Raw genomic sequence first — 21,984 nt, 5'->3', positions numbered from 1 at the left:
ACGAGGATGGTAGGACCCGAACCCTTCACAGGAGTGGGTCCCCACACCATCAAGGAGCTGCTTCGTAAAAAGGAGAGAACAGGAAGGGAAGAGCACTGGCGACAAACTCATGGTGTGAGACACGCCAAGCTGCTAATGGGAGGTTACAACCTGAGAAGGTTGAAAATGGTAATTAACCTGCCCAAGAGCAAACTCAGGCTGTTAGTCGCATGGTACACTGGCCACTGTAAGCTGAATGGGCATCTGTACAGAATGGRCCTATCAGCTTGCRSCAACWGCCGGTWCTKTGACAGGGAGCCTGAAACTCCGGAGCATCTGCTGATCGACTGCACAGCAGTCTGAATTCGCAGAGCCAAGCCCTTGGAGTTCCATTTCCAGAAAGGGATCGCATTGCCTCGCTAGCGCCTAGCTGCCTACTGGACTTCATCAATGGGCTAAGCGAGGCAATGTAAGGAAGGAGAGGGCACAATAGACCAAAGGTCGCAGTGCATTCCTCATTATCATTCATTCATTCAAGGAACATAAAATGTAACGTATTAAACAAGGAAACAAAAAATTCAAGCTATGATATGTAATTCTTCGGGAGTGAAATAGGACGATTTAAAACAATTTCCAAATGAATATAGACTATTAAATATTCGTCATTTGCTTGCTGAACTTAATAGACTATTATTTTATAACTCTTAATATGCTCAAATAAGAAAGGACCCTTAACCAATTATCTTAATGTTAACCGAAATATTAGTTTTAAATTTCTTGGGGCTTGCATAAGGCACCTCAAGTCAAGGTTATTATTTTCCGTTCCAATAACAGTAGAGTCTAAGTAAAAACAACGCCACGGATTTTTATCCGCCTAAGGACTGTCAACTCGCCTCCATGCCTCAAAATTATTTCCGAAATATTTTCTGCCGCTAAAACAAAAACTCGGTTCTTATTTTTCACTAGTGATATATAATACAAGGTGTGTTCTAAAGTTAAAAAAAAAAACAGTTTTTAGGCAAAATGAATTTATTTTATTCAAAATAGTCTCCTTCTGCTTCAGTACAGCTTCTTGCACGGTCCAAAAGCATTCCGAATGGGTGTTTTAGATCGTTGGCCGGTATGACCGCCAGTATGCCGGTGCAAGGCTTTCGGATGACCTCTACATCTGTTTAACGCTTTCCTTTCATGGGCAAATGTATTTTTCCAAAAAGGAAGAAGTCGCACGGTGCCAAAATGGGATTTTTCGTCAAATAATCGCCCTTCGAATGTTGGATTCTGAGCAATTTTTGGCATACACCTTTCGTAAGCCCAAATATTGAGTCAAAATGCGATAAATCGATGATTTGGAAATGTTCAATTCCATTTCCATCAATTTCAATGATGACGTCGTCAGATTTTTGATGAATTCACGCACAGTTTAGATGGAATTTCCGGTGATCACGGATTTTGATTCGCCCACATGTTGATCGTCATTTATGTCCTCACCACCACTTTGAAAACGTTGAAACTATTCGTGCACTCTGCTACAGGATAGGCAATCATCGCCATAAGCTTGTTTCATCATTTGAAACGTTTCGGTAAAAGTTTTACCCATTTTGAAACAAAATTTAATGTTGGCTCTGTGTTCGAAGATCATTTTCGCACCGATAACACAAACATACTGACACTTAAAACGCAATAACTTCACTTCCTATACATGAAATGTCTTGAAATTCTGACGGGACAATCGATAAAGATAGATTCTAACGCACCAGTCTACGTATAGATGGCTATATTCAAAAAGTCCTGTTTACTTTGGAAGGCACCCTGCACATATATTAAAAATATTAACTGCGAAGTCCTTAGCAACATTTGAGAAAGTACCACCATATTACAAAATTCACCCCGAGTAATCTTCATACGTAGGAAAGTTTTGACCGTCATCAGATTTTAACTATTTTTATACTGTGGTCATAAAAAATAGCAACAGAGTTTAGTTGCGTATGTTGCATGTATAGATTTACACAAAACTGCACCTTTTACCTAAAATTTAAACACTTCATGAACGCATTTCATAAGATTGAACACATTCCTCATATTCATGAAACTCAAGATTGATTTTTATACTTCACTCCTCTTTAATTGTTTCCTTTTTTATTTACGCATCATTATTAGTATTTAGATAATAATAATTTATAATATCCACTTGTCTATAACCAGAAGTATGGGAGTAGAGCAAACACCGAACTAATCGTCTTTTATCAACCCTTATCAAAATTGTCGAATGTCTTATCTATTTTTCGGTCTTTCCATTTTTGTTACAATTTTTATTTATTATTTTTAGTTGTTTTTGTTTTTGTATATAAAGAGCTTGTGTGTTGTATGTGTATGTGTATCGCCTTTGTTTATATTTTTTTGTAATTGTATCAATTAAATTTAATTAATAATCATAGAAATTACAGGTAATAAAATAAAGATAGGAAATACTAAAATTATACTTAGAAGTGAATGCCATTTTTATAGTCCTTTTTGATATTTCTTCCCTTCTTTCACAACTCATCTTATCATTTGGATACACATTGTTGAGATTTGTTATTGTTGCCTTAACATTCATTATACATACATATATAAGAAAATCGTCTTGAAATTGAGAGTTTCATTAAATAGCGGTATTAAATTTATTTTTTTATGAAGCTCTGTACGCTATGACCTTCTTCTTCCGGTTTCACTATTCTATTTCTTTCAACAGCCGCTAAATGAAATTCGTCGCATGTCGCTTGATTTTGTTGAAGTTGGGATAAGAGGAGAAGAAGGATCAGTAGGATGTCGTTTTTAGTAAATTTCTTACTTTCTTTTTCGCTTTTTGTTTGTGTTTATTCAAATTTTCATTAACTTTATGTTTAAATCAAAAAGGTGTTTTTTCATTAATATATTATTATGTGTATCTAGCGATTAGCATTCTTAAGTTGGTTAGATAACCAATCCAGACCCTCATAGAGACCATCGCCGCTGGTTGCACACGTCGCCTGAATATACCAATTACGATTTCTGAGTGAGTGCAAACCGAGCTTATCGGTGATTTCGGCTGCATTCATTGCATTGGGCAGATCCTAAAAGAGAAGCATGTTTTAATAAGCCGAAAGAATATCGTACAAACATATAATATACCAAAAATGCACATTTATTGTATATATTATTTATATTGTTAAGTGATTATTTTGTCTTAAACTTGGCCTAGCCGTCAACAGAGAACTCTTAATAACAAATATCAGGTCTTATAGATGAGCAAGGTAATAATTATGGAATACATTACTTATTGGCCAATTTTCTTTTAATTTGTTATATACAGAGTTTAAACCTCCAACGATACACTTGCTATGTTCTTATCAGTAAAATCTTATCTAAGCATTGAAAGCATTTTGTACTACTATGACACTCGGTGTGATATAATGTTTATATATATGTGTGTTTATGTTGTACTACGCAATTTTAAATATGTATTGAAACAAATTTAACAAGTAGACCGATTATGCCACAAATGAACTCAAATAAAAATGTTAATAATTCTTCAAATATTGAGGCAAAAATCATCTTTTACACATGTAAAAGATACGACACATGTAAAAGATACGACGAAAAATACATATGGCTAAAATAAAAATTACTTAAGTAGTAGTATTTTAAACACAATTTTCTACTTTTTGTTTCTTAATATTCACATAGAGATATTAAATATAACATAATACAAATTTGCATATATTTAATGTTACATACCTGTTTGTTAGCGAATATTAATAAAACAGCATCTCTGAGCTCGTCTTCAGCCAACATGCGCATCAATTCCTCTCTCGCTTCACCGATACGTTCTCTATCGTTGCTATCAACGACGAATATAAGACCCTGTTTAAAACAGTTTTTTTTAATAAAATACTTTGTCAGACAATATGCATACATATAAAATAACTTAAATTTCGGTTTAATAAAAATCTTTTCAAGAGAGCAATATAAGCTCTACTTACTTGTGTATTTTGGAAGTAATGCCTCCACAGTGGACGGATTTTATCTTGGCCGCCCACATCCCATACTGTAAAGCTAATATTCTTGTATTCTACAGTCTCGACGTTGAAACCTAAGAAAGAGGAAAAATTTTAATATTTTTTTTTTTTTAAATAGCAGCTAACATTAGAACTTACCAATGGTAGGTATCGTTGTAACAATTTCGCCTAATTTGAGTTTGTACAAAATTGTGGTTTTACCAGCGGCATCTAATCCGACCATCAATATTCTCATTTCCTTTTTACCGAAAAGGCCTTTAAAAAGATTTCCAAAAACGTTCCCCATTTTGATACAAGTTATACAATTGTGGTTCTTCTTTCCTTTATTTTATTGTACACTGTATATTAAGTTGCAAGTTATGCACTGCAAACTTAGAGATTAATGATACTACTTAATTGGAATTGTTCGGTACGTATAGAGTCGATCCGAGTCTGCACTTTAAAGCTGCAGATTTCAAACAAGTCGGCTGTAAAAAGACGAAAACATAGAAAATTAAATAATTTACACAAAAAAATTGTCAGTTCTAAATTGATATTAAAATCAGGGACCGTAATAGAATTTAGAGTAGATTAGTTTTTTCATTTCATTATTTTTTTTCTCACAAAATAGTCGTTATATTTTAATTTTCCTTATTCTGTATATTTTTTACTAAAATAACTTTAGGCCAATAAACGTTCTGCATCGACCGGATAGGAAGAGTTGTGTTAGATGAGTGATTTTCCCTTTTTGCATATACATAAGTAAGAGTTAATCACAACGCTATATTCTCGACTTAACTCGAGCTCATCATACCATCTTACTATGTATGTATATGTTGTCCGACAGGAAACATTAGGAGACATCCTGTAGTAGGACGGAGTGCATTGATCCGACACTTCGGAAATTTTTTTGCTGCGTTTCACTACATAACAGGTCAATTAAAAAAATTACTATATTACACGTAAAGCAAAAAATATATTAGTCTTTGGAAATATCTCTATGCCATTCTAAAAGCCGTTTTATAATATAATATCGTTTAATATTTTGTAACTATATACATTAATTTCCCAATATATAAATAAATAAAAATAAAATTAAAAAAGGTCGATGTAACACATATGGAAAGTTTATATTAGGTATGTTTTAGATATATAGCTTTACACCTTTTTAAATTTTTCGAAGAGAGTAGGAAGGAAAGGGAACAAATTTTACGAGTGAGTCAGCGAAGTAATTTCGAAACTTTTAACACTTAATTTTGACATAACTGATATAAGAAATGAATTAAGAGTACACAAAACTGTAGAATTTAAACTTATTAACTTTAATACATTTATAAAAATGCAAATATAATTTTATGGAACTGCCATGTCATGGCTTCCACTCCATGATGTTGTTGGTAAAGTATTCACTTCGCACACAAGTGTCTACAGTCTATTTTTCTAATATTTAAATTTTGAATCTTCACTGGCTTCATAATAAGGAAAAAATTTCATTATTCAGAGAAGATAATTTCTTTATTACCCTATTTTTTTCTTTTTTCACCGAGTACGGCGAAAGCACCACCCTACGTCAAATACGCGACGAAAACGAAAAGAAAAAGGAATTGCGAAACTCCAACAATGTGACGACTATTGAACATACAACTTCCGAAAGAGTAGAAAAGTTAAAACGAACTACAATAAAGAATAAAAGTATGAAGATAGTAAATCGGAAATATTTGCGATAGCGATGCCGCTAATACACCACATCATTAATGATGACGGAGACGTATTTTCCCGACATACTCGGCTTTCAATTCACCATACAAACGCAGATAAACGAAGTGAACCATATACAAAAGTTGTGACTTGACTCGTATTAAGTAAAAACGTACCTTTTTCAACTGCAGCTATCTCTAGACCCTTTCTAAACTGCTGAAAACCACAATTGCAAAGAATTTAAAGCATTAATTTAAGAACTCTAAAAACTTTCAATTAGTAAAATTTACTTCCTGCAGGTAGATTATTTTTTGGAACATAAATTTCGATTAATGGCCTTTGATATAGTAACTATTCCAAAATATTAAGATATCTTTATCTCGGTATACCCAATATATTAAACAAATGTGTTTCTCTTAAGAACCCAGACTGAGTAGAAATTATGCTTTGCATTCTACGAATGTAACCACGATGCGATAGTAGAATTAATAGGGCTCCAGGTCAAAAGAACTTTAGTTTCTACCATTGCAATTTATTACGTTTATTACAGACGAAATATAAACCGCTCAAAACATTTTTCTTACGTTGAATATTTGATACGTCCTATGCAATTTTACAACTTTCTACAATATTAACTCTAACATCACACTTTTTCTAATGAGATAGTCAATAATTAAATGAAAAGGATAGCATGTTTTCAATTTAAAATGAAAAAATTAAGATCTAAGGAGCTATGATTACCGATTCCTATATCAAAAGTAAGCTCACAGTTTGTTCCTCAAACAAAACACTTATACTTTCAATTTTTTCTTTTATTAAACCATATACCAACCAATTAATTGAGATGAGTTCACGCACTTAATTACAGAAATTTTTTTAACTTCTGTATGGAAATGTCAGCGAAAATCACAGAGCAGTAAAACACACGAACACACCAATTTTAAGTACGCTATTTGACGTATAAAATTATTAGCTCACCACGAATAGTTTGTCACCTCACATACAGAAAGTGTTGTGAAACGAATAGATGAATATTGGCTAACTTTGTCTTCCTTTCATGCTGAATATAAGAAGGGTGTAACTAGTGTCAAACAATCAGTAGAAGACTACAAAGTAAGAAATTACGAAAAGTTGCCACGTCGTGCGTCACCGGTGTCGTAGGTAATGCACAAGTGTGAACGAGGAAACACTATTACCATCAGGATCGAAAATTGGAATTTTTGTTGAAGCCGCAAAACAGCGTTGTCATATTATACTAACTGCTGTATTTGAAAACAAATTTAGATATATGATAGTCTATATAATGTTGAGATTTTTGTTGATAAATGAACGATCACCTTACTAAACCAAACCGTAAATGAACATTATAATTTATAGGTGATCAATATTCGATTTCAGATTTTTGGAAGTTGGGCAGCACTTATATTTTACATTCTTCCACACACTTTTGTCATAGGAATTTTCGTGATATTTCTGCCACAAAACGAAAGTTTAATAAAAGAAAAATGTATCCAAAATCACCTTTTCTACGTAATCCTCTTGTGGAGTCACAAATTCTTCAGCGGAATGTAAGTTAACTTCTATTAATATTAATATATAATAATATAATATTAATTTTCGGAGAACACTCGTTTGCAAACAATAATGTTCGAACACGCTAAATGTTGTCATATAGTCTACTCTTGTACACAAATGATCATGACAGAGACAAATAAATGTATGATTAGAACTGTATTTGGGTTGCCAATATTATTATATTTAGTAATATAAGAGTACCCGGTGGTTTTTTATATTAGAGTACGTTAATGAATATACAAGCCGCAGATGTTAAAAGGTTCTAATTTGTTATTTCCACTTGAGGCAACATCCAAAATTATAACTTCGAAAAAAATTTACCGGTTCTTCACTTTTGCTTTACGCCCGGAACACATAGTGCGCGACAGCCTGCAAACGACATGTGTCAAATATTAAAATATACACGTTCTTGTGGACGGACCTATTTTGACAGCTGCAGGACTACACGACGGCAGGCCGACAGTTGTCGTTCTCGCTAACTTCAATTTTATCCTATATTTGCCAACGACAGTAGAGTTGACAGTARAATGGAAGATAGAGAGATGAGGTAGAGTGGTGATGCCACTAATATGTAAAATGTAATACTACTCAAAGCTCTAACAAACCCGACGTTATTTTACAAATAACAGCATAAAATAGCTCTGTTACATCATTTGTAATAGCAATTGATAATTTAAAACAAATAAATTTTCGTATTTACTTATATTTTGCTTAAAATTTTCACTTTGAACAAAATATTAAAATTTCATTGAAGTGCAAGGTATTAGTATGGCCACAACGAAATTATGTACATGCAAAATGGACAACTGCGTTGTTTTGTGTACATGCCGGTCATTGTTATGTTGCTGCCTTCTCACAAACGTTCATGTTGTAGGATTCACAACGCCATTTTCAGTTCACTGTCGTGCTGCTGCAGTCTGTCGCGAGAATTGTGTTTCGAAGTCAGCCAGTTCGTTGCCGGCTATGCCCCTGTGGCCCGGCACCCAGATTAGGTGCACCCGGTTCTTTGTAGCTAGGTTGTTCAATCGTTCTCTGCACTCCTGCGCCAAAAGCGATTTGATCTCGTAGGAGGAGATCGCTTTCAGTGCCGCTTGACTATCGCTGAGTATAGCTATGCGCTCGTTGCGATAGTTGCGGTGGAGGTTTATCTCTGTACACCGACTTATAGCCAGGACTTCAGCCTGAAAAATACTTGGAAAGCTTCCCATCGGAATGGAGAGCTTTGTACGCGGGCCTACAATACCCGCACCTATTCCTTCCGACGTTTTTGAGCCGTCGGTGTACCACCTCAATGTACTATCCCTTAGCATTTGCTCAAGAGTGGGGTCGTTCCACTCACTCTTGCTCCCGATGGTAACCTTAAACCTTTTCGTGAAGTGAGTTGATTTCGTAATCCCGTCCCTTGGGAGAAGGACAATAGGAATGTCGTAACTTATCCTCTCCATCATCTGGGAAGAGATATCTTGCCTTTGCCGCATCCCTCTGCTGTTATCTGCAGAGGTGGATTGGTGTAAGTTCTAGCAGGACCTCCAAAGCTGCCTTCGGACAGGTTCGAATAGCGCCCGTCATGCAAACACATGTTAGCCGCTGAAGCTTCGATAGTCGGTTAATCACAGAAGCCTGCGACGTTACAGAGGCCCAGGACACCGCCCTGTAAGTAATTATCGGTCGCACAATCATGGTGTACAACCACCTAACGATCTTTGGCTTGCAGCCCCAGGATTTACCCGCCAGCCGTTTGCACACCATTAATGCTTTTGTAGCTTTGACCAGCGTTACAAATGATGTAACAGAGCTATTTTATGCTTTTATCTGTAAAATAACATCAAGTTTGTTAGAGCTGTGAATAATTTTACATTTTACATATTAGTGGCATTACCACTTTACCTCATCTCTCTATCTTCCATTCTACTATCAACTCTACTGTCGTCCTACTGTCGTTGGCAAATATAGGATCAATTTGAAGTTAGCGAGAACGACAACTGTCGGCCTGMCGTCGTGTAGTCGTGCAGCTATCAAAATAGGTCCGTCCATAAGAACGTGTGTATTTTAATATTTGACAGATGTCGTTTGTAGTCTGTCTTGAGCATTATATTCCACACATGTATTATAATATTTGATAGATGTCACTTTCGGTCTGTTGCGCTCTGTGTGTTCCGGGCGAATCGAAAGATTACAGTCAAAGAGTGGTCAGCCACATAATTAGTTTAGCTCTTTTTTTTTTAACGTTTTTTTTTTTTTTTAATTAAAAATTTGTATAAATTTGGTAAAAAGTTAACTATGGTTTCTGTGGTAGACATATTGAGTACCTAGGGGCTTGAAAAGTTTAAGTTCGACTTGGAGAATTTTTGGTCATTAGATGGAATACTTCAAATGCCATTATTCGTGCAATGTTTTACAGAATCAGATGGAATTTAAAATTGTTTTATATGAAAAGTGGGCATGGTTGTAATCTGATTTCTTTCATTTTCGCACTGTGACAAATTTAACTAAATACGACAGAGACAACATGTTACACCCGAAAATGTTTTAGATCTAATGTACACTCAAGATGATATCAGAGAGTTTAATGGGAGCCGGGATAAAAATGGACGGTGGCACCGCCCACGTTTTTGTGCTGTCGAAAAAAGCTTTGAAATCGACGAAGAGGTGGTGTGTGTCGATTCTCTTTTCACGGGTCTTTTCCAAGACTTGGCGCATTTTGAATATCTGGTCGGTTGTTTATTTGCCAGGTCTAAAAGCACACTGATAAGGTCCAATCAGTTTGTTGGCGGTGAGCTTTAATCTTTCACACAATACGCTCGATAGAACCTTATACGCGATGTTGAGGAGGCTTATCCCACGGTAGWTGGCGCAGATTGTGGGGTCTCTTTTTTTATGGATTGGGCATAACACACTTAAATTGCAACCGTTGGGCATGCTTTCGTCCGACCATATTTTGCAAAGAAATTGATGCATGCTCCTTACCAGTTTTTCGTCGCCGTGTTTGAATAGCTCGGCCGGCAATCCATCGGCCCCAGCCGCTTTGTTGTTCTTCAGGCGGGTAATTGCTATTCAAACTTCTTCATGGTCGGGTAATGGAACGTCTACTCCATCGTTATCGATTGGGGAATCGGGATCGCCTTCTCCTGGCGTTGTGCGTTCACTGCCATTCAGCGGGCTGGAGAAGTGTTCCCTCCATAATTTAAGTATGCTCTCGGTGGCTAGATCACCTTTTGGGGTTCTACAAGAGTATGCTCCGGTCTTGAAACCTTCTTTAAGCCGCCGCATTTTTTCGTAGAATTTTGAGCATTACGTTTGTCGGCCAGCTTATCAAGCTCTTCGTACTCACGCATTTCGGCAAGCACTCATAAAAGGCATCTTTAGTCACATCGATATGTTGAAGAACCTCGCTTTGATGCGACTCCTTTATATGGTAGTAAATGCCACAAGGACCTACTCGTCTCTGTCCTTGTCCCGTCCCAATTAAGGAACCGGACATTCCAGGTGCATGCCCTCAATTCGTAGTCCTAATTTGTTTACCACGGTCGTCATCAAAAAGGGGGTCTCTCATCCGATGTTGGTTATAACTATTCACTGGGGGTGTTTTTTTTACGTGGCGGGTCCCAAACCCAGCGCACAACGCTATGTAGGAGATATTTCGCCTTCTCACTTTAGCTCACCTTCAAACGGATGTTCTTAGGCTACCTAGAGGATACTTGGTCAAAGACCGGAAGTCGTGAGCTGCTTGAGTCATATGTAAAAGAATCGTTTCTGGCCACTCCCAAGTGAATGGCGATTAGAGAACTTTCCTCACTTGCGTGAACTTCTACATATGACTCCATCCTCCACTTAGAATGAATAAAATCGGGTCACAACTTGGCCCAGGTCCCTATAATTAACAAGCCTCATGTACCTGAAGACACTTCCCTGACTTTAATCCTTGCAATACCCAAACTCCCTTACTTGCTATATAGCAAGTGACACAAAACTAACCTTCCGATGTTTTTTGGAAAATGAAAAACTTTATTAAAACATGAAAAACTTTGTTTCTGCATGTGGATTATTTTTATTTTTTACATCATGTCAAGAATATGATAAGATGTAAATGGCCGCCGCCACAGTTGATTGTCATTTGAGCCCTCACATTATTGACGGATATTGTGTTTAAGAGCTGCAAGAGTCTGAGGCTTGTTGACATAAAACCGCGACTTCAAAAAGCCCCACAAAAAGAAGTCTGGAGCGGTCAAATCAGGCGATCTTGCTGGCCAGTGCAAATCGCCAAAATGGAAGATTAGGCGCCCGGGAAATGCATCCTTCAGCATAGCGGTTGTGGCACGCAGTGTAGCGTACTATTGTTTATTTACGTGTATTTCATCGGACATTAGAGCTCAATTGAAAAATTTATAGCATCTTCTAATCATCTTCTGACTTTTGCACCACGCTTTATAAAACCCTATATCTATCTTAATTAGATTTAGGTGATACATACAACCTTTAAGTTAATCGAAAATGTACCTTTTTGGCAGAAATTCAGCCACATAGGTAACACTTTGCCAACAATCAGAAATCTTTTCGCGATCAATTGTTAGTATCGCGTCTGCAGTTGTCACAAGCAATCTGACTGTATACTTCGGTGTTACCACTAAAACTGGCTCAGGATAAAATACTAGCTGATGGTTCAGCCAGTTCATAACCTATAATTTTATCTCCTTATACTAATTGATTCTTGATTTGTGTACTGCAAAGTAAAATAATCAAATAGCAATTTAAATTGTGTTATATGGGAAGTAGGCGTGGAGGTAGTACCGAGATATTTGATGTTACCTAGAAATGGGCTAAGTCACGTCCATTGTCCAATTTTGACATCGGCTCCTATAAAGCCCCTTCATACCATCTCGGGATTAAAATTTAATACATTTGGCGTAATCAGTTATTGCACTGACGGACGTACGGATGGACAGTCAACCGGAATCCAACTTTTCTCGCCATCCAGATCATTTAAATATGTATGTATAAGGCTATATCTATCTCGATTAATTGTAGGTGATACGTACAACTGTTAGGTGAACAAAACTTTAATACTCTGTAGCAACTGGTTGCGAAAGTATAAAACAATATTTTATTACTAAGCGTATCATGTAACTGTGTGTGTTGCTTTTTTTTTTTTAATTATCTCAAAGTAAGAAGAGAAGAGAATCGACACGCACCACCTCTTCGTCGATTTCAAAGCTGCTTTCGACAGAACGAAAAGGAGCTGCCTTTATGCCGCGATGTCCGAATTTGGTATCCCCGCAAAACTAATACGGCTGTGTAAACTGACCTTGAGCAACAACAAAAGCTCCGGGGAATCGGGAAGGACCTCTCCGAGCCGTTCGATACCAAACGAGGTTTCAGACAAGGCGATTCCCTTTAACGAAGACGAAGAGGAACCCTTCACTCCGTTGGAAAGACCAGGTGGAGAAGGGCCTGGCTTTGCTTGGAATCTCCAATTGGCGCCAACTTCCGAAAAGAGGAAACGACTGACGCTCTGTTTTTAACTCGTCTATAACCGCATAAGTAGGTCGAAGGCCCTTGGAGCCATGTTTCCGGATAGGGATCACATCGCCTCGCTAGCACCCAGCAGAATACTTGACTTCATCAATATGCTGGGGCTAAGCGAGTCCCTGTGAGYTAGGWGAGGGCACAATAGACCTAAGGTCGCRGTGCATTCCTCAATTATTTATCTATCTATCTATCTAACCGCATAAGTGGTGCCTATGTCAGTAAAGAAGAAGAAGAAAACCCTGTATTGTATTTTTCCTGATGTTTGTTGTACTACGGTAACAAATATGAATATTTGCTAATATGCAGTCAAATGTTTTTATCTGCATTCTTGTATACTCGTGAAATTTACTTTCATTTATTAGCTATTGTGGATATATGTAGATAATATAATTCCATATTATCTATAATTCCATATATATTACACATGCTTTTTTTGTTACTTTTCTTTTTGCAATATCGCAATATTCTTAATTTTAATAAACTTTTATATTTTAAAAAATTTTCTTGCCGAAAACGATGATATATCACAATTTAACTAATATTATCTAGATTATTTTAAGTTACATTCACTTAGACTTAGATGTTTAGGATCTCATAATATAATACTAATTAACCGATGTGTGGACTTACACCAATTTAAACCATTAACTAAAACATTGATAATATTGTTCATAAAGAAGATACTAATATTAATTTTCCAGCCTAGTCAGCTAGAAGAATTAATGAGTTGGTTGTGTAAAGTGCCCACAATAACAACATATCGCGTAAATTCGCTCCGAACCACTGTGCCAGCATTCAAACAGAAATTGCAAGAAATATTACGTGAAAGATATACACAGCCACCCAAAGTGTATGAAATACCCAGTATTCCAGAGGTACTTTGCATTTTACCAACATCGTTTAGCATTGATATGAAGCAGAAGCAGTCAGACTTACAACGTGAGGTTGTTGTCGACAGCTGCTGTGGTGCGGCTTTACTACGCGGCGCTCATCTTTATGCACCTGGCGTGCTTGCAATGGAGGCGGGTACAAAATTAAATGAGGAGGTTTTAGTCTACGCCGATTTGGCGGGTAAATGTAAGCAGGGTACAAATATTCGATATGATTCGCTCGATAAAATTTTTTTGGGCGTGGGTGTCGTACGAATGCAGCGTCATCAGATTTTTGGACCTACAATAAGTAGTACTGCTCAGTCTTTGAAAGGAGTTGCAGTGGAAATGATTGAAACTATGTTCGGCGTACCGACCATAGGTGATCTGAGCTGCAAAGAAGCCCTTCTTCAAAACCTGCCGTCTATTGTATGCGTAAGGGTACTGAAACCTCAACCAGGCGAACGTGTGTTAGATATGTGTGCGGCGCCCGGAAATAAAACAACTCATATAGCAGAGTTAATGGATGATAAAGGTGAAGTAATAGCGCTCGATAAGGCAGCCAATAAAATCTCGGGCATGTTGGCAAAAATAAAGAATTTAGCCTTCAAAAGCATACGCGCCTATAATTTTGACGCCACGAAAGCTTTCAGCGCAGCTAAGGACGTAAAAGGCAATGAATGCTTGGGTATGCCACCTTTCGCCGCCAATACGTTTGATAAAATCTTACTTGATGCACCTTGCAGCGCTTTGGGCAACAGACCGTTGCTAGTATATCCACCTAATATGTCCCAACGTATGCTCCAATCGTACCCAAAAGTTCAGCGAAAATTATTTTCCGCAGCAGTGCCATTGCTAAAGCCAAACGGTGTTTTGGTTTATAGTACTTGCACAGTGACTGAAGAGGAAAATGAAGGCGTGGTTGCTTGGGTACTAGAGAAATTTCCACAGATGAGGCTGGTCCCTGCAACTCCCCATCTTGGCGGCATTGGTCTGGAACAAACAGCTCTTAGCAATGTTGAGAGGTAATCTTAAATTTTACATACATATATGTATAAACCTATATTAATTAATTAAATTAACAATTCCAGGCAATACGTGCAACGGTTTGGTCAACAAACAAAAGAATTCGATGGAGTTCCCATTGATACCGTCGGATTTTTCATAGCAAAGTTTATAAAGGAATATTAAATGCCATGTGCTTGGAGACTGTAATTTCAGTTCTAAAGACTATGTTTGTATCATATGTAACCTATGCATTTCTTTAACTTTAAGTAAATATTAAAATCATGCAGTACTTGCTCAAAATTAAGTTCTTTATTTTTAGAGTGTATTGACAACTTGGGTCTTTTTTTTTATTATATTCGTATATAACGAATTATTTGCCGATAGCTGTGATAATTCTTGATTTCAATGAATATTGGATCTTTTACATGCACATCTCAAGACAATGTATTTGAGTAATTTACAAAAATTAATACATTATACGGATGAGGCATTATGAATGAATTAAATCCATAAAGAAATAAAATACATTGATGTCTTTTGAAAAACATATTAGAGATATAAATATACTAAGTTCTTAAAGAAAAAATCATAACAAACTTTAAAGTAAACCCAGCTTCGTTATATGCATGCTTATCGATATTTTTCATAGGTTATGTTTATGTTTAGCAGTAAATATTAAATCTATCATTATTGGTCTACCTTAGGTTTGCAAAAGCAGAGTGCAGACATGAGACGATAATATTTATCGTTTAAACTTCTATAATTACAAATAATGTGAAAAATGGATGCGTATGTATCCAAGAATGTTTTTCTCGATGTAATGTCATGTCGTGCACACTCCGTATTATGGTGCAACATATGTGGGCCAGCATTACAAAAATTGTCAAATATCCTATTCAACTACATGTTTTACGCGGCGATGTTTAATGCTTTGAATTCATCATCATGCATCTCAGTCATCATATAAGTACCATCTTGCAATAGTAACACTACACGCCGTGTTCCTCCTACATAGAAGTATTGAAATGAAATGCTCACATATAATGTTTTCAATCGTATTTACCTGGAGACGGCATACCAGCCTGTATTACTTCAGCGGGTATATTAGCTTCCTGTCCGTCTGCCCCGTCAGATGTTTGTATACAAAGCTGTCCGGTAGCTCCGCTACCACCAGTGGTAACAGCAACACCTCCACTGCCAACATCCGCTTGCTGTTGCTGTTGAGCTGCAGCTAATGCTTGGTGTTGTTGCAATTCTGCCTCACTCATTGTAACTACCTGAGTAGTGCCATCTTCGTTTGTTGTTTTGACAATATATTGGGGCTCAGACATGGAATCTGCTTGTTGTAATTCGCTGGGGTTCTGTGCAACTGCTTCTGCAACAGCGTTGTCTAGAGTGAGTACTTGATTTTCATCACTATCGGCAGCAGCAACATAAGCGAATTGCTGTTCTCCGTCAGGACCCTGCGTTACGAGAATAGTTTTTCCTTCGGCATTCTTGCCGGCCACCTGATACACTGTGCCGTCTTCCCCAGTCACTAATAGTGGAGTGCCATCTTCATTAGTAAGCATTTGATCACTTGAAAAAAGCATTCCTGGATCAATATCTTGCAATGCCTGTTGATGATGATCTTGTTGAAGAGTCAATTGCTGCTCACCACCCGTCATTAATTGGGTATGCATCACTCCACTTTGATTTTGCTGCTGCTGCGATATCACTTGGTCATCTTGTCCCAATATTTTACCTATTATTTATGTACTTGATTAGTTCATAGTTGTTTCAAGTGCAGTTTGAAATCTTCTGCTTACCTGTTATGGGACATAATTGTGCTTGGTGTTGCTCCTCGTGTGCATATGTGCCGTCCGGTTGCTTACGTACACTAACGGCGCTCACTTGGCTCGTACGTCCACCACCCGTTGGCGGAGTGATCTGTTGTACTTTCTGGATTTGAATTTGCGACTGTTGTTGCCTAAGGTTTTGACGTTGTGCAATGGCATCTTCTCTTGTCATTACTTTCTTAGTGACTTTCAAATCGCCCGACTTGGACAGTTGCAGTATTTTCTGTTCCGGTGTAACAGTTTTCGTGCTACTGGCAGCAGTGGTTCGATTTACAAGTCCGGAACTTCCCTGGCGCGGTATAATCATGCGTCCGGAAGTAGGAGAAGCATGTTGTTGAACAGATGAGCTAGTAGTGTTGGCTATGCCCGTGCGCACATGCATTGATGTGCCACCACGTTGCTGTTGTGTTGTACTAGAATTCATAATAGTTTTTCGTTGTAGCGTGGTTGCGCCCGTTGTTCGTTGGATGTGTTGCTGGCGCGAAATTGTGTTGATTTGAGTATTGCCCACTGTGGTAGTACCACCAGTTCCAACGCGGATTTGTGTTCGATTTACTGTTACGGAAGATGCCGTTTTGGATTCATTACCGCTATCACTGCCACCGCTAACCCGTACTATACCTGTACTGGATACAGCCGATTCTCCCTTCGAGAGTATACGTATTTGGGCCTCGCTTTTTTGTGTTGTCTACAATAATAAAGAAATGAAAATAAATAAACAAATACGAAATAAACAGTTTTGCCTTTAGTAATTAGGTTAAAAAAAACTCAATCAAAAAGTGAGTACAACCAACTAAATTATAATTTATACTTTTTATTAACAAACTGTTAACAGAAAGTAAACTAGTACATTCTTCGTTTCCGAACAATTAAAAATAAATTTAATATCATTTGTTAAACCAGATACCAGCTTAAATATATATATATTATATATATCAATTGCTAGTTAAAGAACTTACATTACGGCTAGTGCCATTGAAGCCAGGCTTCTTTACTACACCGGAAGCATTTGCATCTTGGGTTATAATAACCTCTGCTGAATTCGGACCAACTGGTAACGACTCGCCGCTAATTGTAGTTGGAGTACGTGTGCTGCTTGTACCATTTACTTTTACGATTTTAGACTAAGAATCATACAAATGATGAACATTTTTTGCTTCAATTTAAAAGTGACAAATTTACCTCAATTGAAATAGCATTGCCATTCTTCATTCTTTTTACTGTGTGTGATGGAATAAGATCCTCTTCTAAGTCTTCTATTGTTGCTGTTGTACTAGGCAAATCACTTGCGTTAGAATCATTAAAGTCTGAATCTTCTAATTTACGCTTTAAACCACCTACACCAACTGCCGAACTATTGCTAGTATTCATAGACCACTCTCTTTCACCATCCTGAGAGTTATTACAACTTCCGGCGACATCACTACCATTAGGAGAAGCTGCACCTGAAGGAATTTGGTTACTTCCAGAGACCCACTGTTTTACTTGATCCATGGCTTTAGTTTTAGACGTTCGAGACGGTCTTGTAGAAACGTCCGCACTTGCTGACCTATTACTTTCGACATTATCATTGTTACTGCTACTAACACTTTGTAGTTTGCCTATACCACTTCCGTGTTTATTAGTGACACCGGATTCAACTTTATTATCTGTTGCAGCAGCTTTACCTGCAGCTGTCAAAGCAGCTTGCTTTGCTTGTAAAGCTGCACGTGTTTCTTTTTGTCGCGCCAATTGTGTTTCAAATGTTTCCAGTAGGTGAGGGACATTTTCTAAGTGTGATGATGGCTCCCAAGTATTTTGTTCATGAGTTCGAGCCTCCCATTTCACTAAATATTCATGCATCTTTCGACGCGGGTTAAAACGTTTTGCAACAATTTTCTCCACATTTTCCTCAATCACCTCATCAGAGTTGGGAACAGTGCGTTTTGCACGTCGACTAAGGAGAATTTAAATGTAAGTGTTAAAAATATAACATATATGTGTGTATAAATATTTTCTGTACTAACCTTAGAGGTTTTGTTGTATTACCAATGGGAATCTTATTTTGCGTAACCCCTCCTACTGCATCACTGCGTATAGTAACTGGTTTCTTAACAATTTTTTGTGCAGATGTTACTGCTCTATGAGTGGAATCATTTTCAATATCTTTATTACCATCTATAATTTTCGTTGGAGGTTTCAAATTAGCTACTTGCGGCTTGGTTTGCGTTAAAAGCTCTAAATAAGGTACGTCATTTAACTATATTAATACCAAAAAATATTTACTTACTTCTGCCAGGTGAAACACTTTCATTAGTGCTGTTTACGACAGTTTTAGTTATTTTTACTGGCATTTCTTGCAGACCACCTTGACCTACTTTCGCAAAAGATTGTATTGTTTTACCAGCTACAATCCATGTTTCTCGCAGACTTTCATCCATTTTCACCCATGTTTGATAAAGTGCCCAAGAATTGGGGCTCGCTGTATTTGAGTCCTTATTATTATTTAGTTGTGTGGCTTTCCACAGTAAAAAGGCCCATATTTTTGGTTTAGTGTCATTACATTCACGTACGTTGGTGTTCTCCTTTTGACAAGGTTTTTGTTTATGATCATCAAAATCTTCAATAAAATGGTACACATTTAGACAGCGGCCACAAACAAGAACATCCATTGAAGCCATTTCCTCTTGTGCAGCTAAAAATATATTACATTTACTAATAAACATACCTCAACATAATAAAGGTAAAATAAATACTTACTTTTAATTAATTTCGCATGCTTTCCAATTTCCGTAGGTGTGATATCTCTCCCGACCATGGTGAAAACCAACGTCTGCAAAATATATATTTCAATTTTATATTGCTAGAAGTGTTTATCCCTAGTCTTTGCGCCAAATATGTTATAATGATCAAATTGTCACTTGTTGAAACATATGAATAGCAAATTTATGTACTAAATTTTCTGTTAATATATATAAATTAATTCAGAAATTGTAAAGCTATTTTGTTAGGCTTTTCTTCCTACTTTTTGAAAGTTTTCACTTGAAAATACAGAATTCCTAGACTATAAACTTTGTATTAAGTTACGAAACTATACATTAGATTTATGGCACATTTTCACTATTAATTTTCTATTCAAATTAGATATTTTAAGATCGCTTCCAGTTTATACTAATTTTTGCTATAAACAATTGAACCTACTGAAATTCGCTATATTGATGCTGCTGCTGTGTCCGAACTAAATGTAAAACAAGCAAACGCAAGATTTTCCGTTCGTTAGTAAAACGTAGCACTCACGGCAAACGCGTTTGACCAATCAAAATGGCGACAGCGGCAGTGCATAGGGTTTTGTGCCGACATTTGAAAATAGTATCAACTCCAAAATTTTCTTTAATTTTAATAAAGTTTTTTCTAATTGTGTTAAAATTTTGAAATAAGCTAATGCAATCATAAATATTGAGTAGAAACTTAAACTGTAACGAAGATAACATTTAATTCTAAAAGTTTAAATTATTTATACATATAATATATTATATATCAATGAAAAAAGTATTATTTGTTTAACATATTTATAGAAATATATATTGCAACCATATTGTTAGAACATAAAAATAATTTCCAAATCTTGTGGCAACATCCCCATCTGTACCAATCAGTAAAATTTATGTTAATTATACAGCTGTTTAGTTTTATTTAATTAACAGTTTCGTATATTTAATTTTGGCTTAGCAATTTCCAAATACGATATCAAAATATCAACAATGGCAGATATAGATGGAGAAGATCCTAAAGAATATCGCTGGGAAACTGGCTACGAAAAAACATGGTATATATATAGCTATTTTACCGAGATTATTGCAAATTCCTTAATGTCATCTTATTTGAGGTTCTCAGGGAAGCTATAAAGGAAGATGATGACGGTCTTTTGGATGGCGCCATTGCAGAGATTATTCAAAAGGCTAAACGCAAACGACAGGCACAAAAGACCCAACAAAATCGTTTGGGAATGATGCGGCACCTTTATATTGTTTTGGACTGCTCTGAATCCATGACTGTCCCAGATTTGAAACCCACTCGAATGTTATGCACTATTAAGGTTAGCTTATTATATTTAAATAAATTTTAAATTAATGTTTATTCTTTTAGCTTTTGGAAATTTTTATCGAGGAGTTCTTTGATCAAAATCCTATCAGCCAGTTGGGTCTAATTCTTCTAAAGGGCAAACGCGCCGAAAAACTCACGGAACTAACCGGCACATCAAAACTTCATTTGAAGGCTCTGGAAGGGTAAACAACTGTTGACTTTTAGATCTTAAACTTAGTAGGTAAACAAATATTTTTCATTTGTTTTAGCGCTAGTAAAATTCCACTTACAAGTGAGCCTTCGTTGCAAAATGGTCTTGACTTAGCTATGAAAGCGTTAAAAGTCGTGCCCAGCCATGCTTCCCGAGAAATACTCATAATTATGGGTTCTTTGACCACATGCGATCCTGTTGACATTAATAGTACTATAAATGCCCTTAAAGTGGATAACATACGATGCTCAGTGATTTCACTATCTGCTGAAATACATGTCTGCCGGCATTTAACTCAACAAACTCACGGCTCTTATGGTGCTGTTCTTGATGATGCTCATTTCCGTGACCAGTTATTAGCACATGTAGATCCGCCACCAGCAGCACAAACCCAAGAAAATTCTTTAATAAAAATGGGTTTTCCTCATGCTAAGATGGATGGTGGCAAGGATCCACCACTTTCAATGTGTATGTGTCACATAGAAAATACAGAGGAACCGAGTAAGCTAACTTCAGGTGGTTACCATTGCCCTCAGTGCTTTAGTAAATATTGCGAATTGCCAGTTGAATGTCAGACATGTGGCTTAACATTGGTTTCAGCGCCACATTTGGCTCGATCCTATCATCACCTCTTTCCAGTGCAGCATTTCACAGAGTTGGAATTCAACGCGCAGGCGGCGAATTGTTATGCATGCCAGAAACCTCTAACGGAAGCATTGGATAAATATGTATACCGATGTGAGAAATGCGCTCAAGTTTATTGTATTGATTGCGATATATTCATTCATGAGACTTTGCACACATGCGTCGGTTGCAACACAGGAAATTCAAATAGAAACTAGAAATTAAGCTGATAAGATACTTAATATATATGTCCAAAAGTAAAATAAAATAAAAAATGGGTGGTACTTTTGACAAAGCTGAATTTTCTGTGAACAAGAAACTTAAACTGAGAATACAGTAAAAGTTAATAAAGTTTTTATCAGTGCGTGCGCAACAGCGGTATATGGAATGAATGATATTTATATATATATTTTTTTGCTGAACCTAATAAGATCAGCTGGAATTGAGTATCTCGTAAAACATATCTTATTTACCATCACATTTAGCCGAAATTTCGAACTTGAGAAATTCAGACTCTGCTTTGGGAATACGGCAAAACTGACTAAGAACACCCTGCGGCATTGTAATTCCGCTTTCTC

General features: G+C 36.7%; 4 protein-coding genes across 12 annotated transcripts; 2 read left to right on the top strand and 2 right to left on the bottom strand.

The window, feature by feature from the left end:
- Positions 1 to 2,546: 2,546 nt before the first annotated feature.
- Positions 2,547 to 7,361, bottom strand: LOC108975617 (ADP-ribosylation factor 1). Of its 6 annotated transcripts, none has more exons than XM_018944228.1 (5): positions 7,215 to 7,361; positions 4,155 to 4,483; positions 3,981 to 4,090; positions 3,736 to 3,861; positions 2,547 to 3,071 (listed from the first exon to the last, which is right to left on the bottom strand). In XM_018944228.1, exons 2-5 carry the CDS (start codon positions 4,300 to 4,302, stop codon positions 2,907 to 2,909), a joined length of 549 nt encoding a protein of 182 aa, XP_018799773.1. In that variant the 5' UTR covers positions 4,303 to 4,483; positions 7,215 to 7,361; the 3' UTR covers positions 2,547 to 2,906. The 6 variants fall into 6 exon arrangements, with proteins under 6 accessions (XP_018799773.1, XP_018799770.1, XP_018799775.1 ...); XM_018944225.1 differs by lacking the exon at positions 7,215 to 7,361 and adding an exon at positions 6,526 to 6,653; XM_018944230.1 differs by lacking the exon at positions 7,215 to 7,361 and adding an exon at positions 6,435 to 6,510.
- Positions 6,678 to 14,971, top strand: LOC108975616 (putative methyltransferase NSUN6). Of its 2 annotated transcripts, XM_018944224.1 has the most exons (4): positions 6,678 to 6,854; positions 7,092 to 7,261; positions 13,496 to 14,688; positions 14,755 to 14,971. In XM_018944224.1, the coding sequence occupies exons 2-4, from the start codon at positions 7,199 to 7,201 to the stop codon at positions 14,852 to 14,854; spliced, it is 1,356 nt and encodes a 451-aa protein (XP_018799769.1). In that variant the 5' UTR covers positions 6,678 to 6,854; positions 7,092 to 7,198; the 3' UTR covers positions 14,855 to 14,971. The 2 variants fall into 2 exon arrangements, with proteins under 2 accessions (XP_018799769.1, XP_018799768.1); XM_018944223.1 differs by lacking the exons at positions 6,678 to 6,854; positions 7,092 to 7,261 and adding an exon at positions 11,084 to 12,256.
- Positions 14,959 to 19,779, bottom strand: LOC108975615. Of its 3 annotated transcripts, none has more exons than XM_018944220.1 (9): positions 19,690 to 19,779; positions 19,249 to 19,321; positions 18,779 to 19,183; positions 18,516 to 18,726; positions 17,692 to 18,445; positions 17,469 to 17,633; positions 16,480 to 17,197; positions 15,735 to 16,415; positions 14,959 to 15,678 (listed from the first exon to the last, which is right to left on the bottom strand). In XM_018944220.1, exons 2-9 carry the CDS (start codon positions 19,304 to 19,306, stop codon positions 15,581 to 15,583), a joined length of 3,090 nt encoding a protein of 1,029 aa, XP_018799765.1. In that variant the 5' UTR covers positions 19,307 to 19,321; positions 19,690 to 19,779; the 3' UTR covers positions 14,959 to 15,580. The 3 variants fall into 3 exon arrangements, with proteins under 3 accessions (XP_018799765.1, XP_018799767.1, XP_018799766.1); XM_018944222.1 differs by having other exon boundaries at positions 18,516 to 18,666; XM_018944221.1 differs by lacking the exon at positions 19,690 to 19,779 and adding an exon at positions 19,514 to 19,682.
- A 353-nt stretch (positions 19,780 to 20,132) lies between these two features.
- Positions 20,133 to 21,707, top strand: LOC108975613 (general transcription factor IIH subunit 2). Its single transcript, XM_018944218.1, has 4 exons — positions 20,133 to 20,314; positions 20,383 to 20,584; positions 20,635 to 20,774; positions 20,841 to 21,707. The coding sequence occupies exons 1-4, from the start codon at positions 20,250 to 20,252 to the stop codon at positions 21,622 to 21,624; spliced, it is 1,191 nt and encodes a 396-aa protein (XP_018799763.1). The 5' UTR covers positions 20,133 to 20,249; the 3' UTR covers positions 21,625 to 21,707.
- The last annotated feature ends 277 nt before the right edge of the window (positions 21,708 to 21,984 follow it).

This window comes from Bactrocera latifrons, unplaced genomic scaffold (genome assembly GCF_001853355.1).
Source record: "Bactrocera latifrons isolate USDA-ARS-PBARC rearing strain unplaced genomic scaffold, ASM185335v1 scaffold_672, whole genome shotgun sequence".
NCBI classification, from domain to species: Eukaryota; Metazoa; Arthropoda; class Insecta; order Diptera; family Tephritidae; genus Bactrocera; species Bactrocera latifrons.
Note: the sequence above shows the minus strand (reverse complement) of the source record. Positions and strands in the feature narration are given on the sequence as shown.

Coding starts and splice junctions, on each gene's coding strand:
- LOC108975617 (XM_018944228.1), bottom strand. CDS start 4,302: ATGGGGAACGTTTTTGGAAATCTTTTTAAAGGCCTTTTCGGTAAAAAG. Junction 4,091..4,154: donor TACAACGATACCTACCATTG/GTAAGTTCTAAT, acceptor CCTCTTTCTTAG/GTTTCAACGTCGAGACTGTA. Junction 3,862..3,980: donor ATTACTTCCAAAATACACAA/GTAAGTAGAGCT, acceptor TGTTTTAAACAG/GGTCTTATATTCGTCGTTGA.
- LOC108975616 (XM_018944223.1), top strand. CDS start 12,068: ATGTTACCTAGAAATGGGCTAAGTCACGTCCATTGTCCAATTTTGACA. Junction 12,257..13,495: donor CATCCAGATCATTTAAATAT/GTATGTATAAGG, acceptor TTAATTTTCCAG/CCTAGTCAGCTAGAAGAATT. Junction 14,689..14,754: donor GCTCTTAGCAATGTTGAGAG/GTAATCTTAAAT, acceptor TAACAATTCCAG/GCAATACGTGCAACGGTTTG.
- LOC108975615 (XM_018944220.1), bottom strand. CDS start 19,306: ATGGTCGGGAGAGATATCACACCTACGGAAATTGGAAAGCATGCGAAA. Junction 19,184..19,248: donor GCATGCGAAATTAATTAAAA/GTAAGTATTTAT, acceptor ATATATTTTTAG/CTGCACAAGAGGAAATGGCT. Junction 15,679..15,734: donor GGCTGGTATGCCGTCTCCAG/GTAAATACGATT, acceptor ACTTCTATGTAG/GAGGAACACGGCGTGTAGTG.
- LOC108975613 (XM_018944218.1), top strand. CDS start 20,250: ATGGCAGATATAGATGGAGAAGATCCTAAAGAATATCGCTGGGAAACT. Junction 20,315..20,382: donor ACTGGCTACGAAAAAACATG/GTATATATATAG, acceptor TGAGGTTCTCAG/GGAAGCTATAAAGGAAGATG. Junction 20,585..20,634: donor GAATGTTATGCACTATTAAG/GTTAGCTTATTA, acceptor TTATTCTTTTAG/CTTTTGGAAATTTTTATCGA.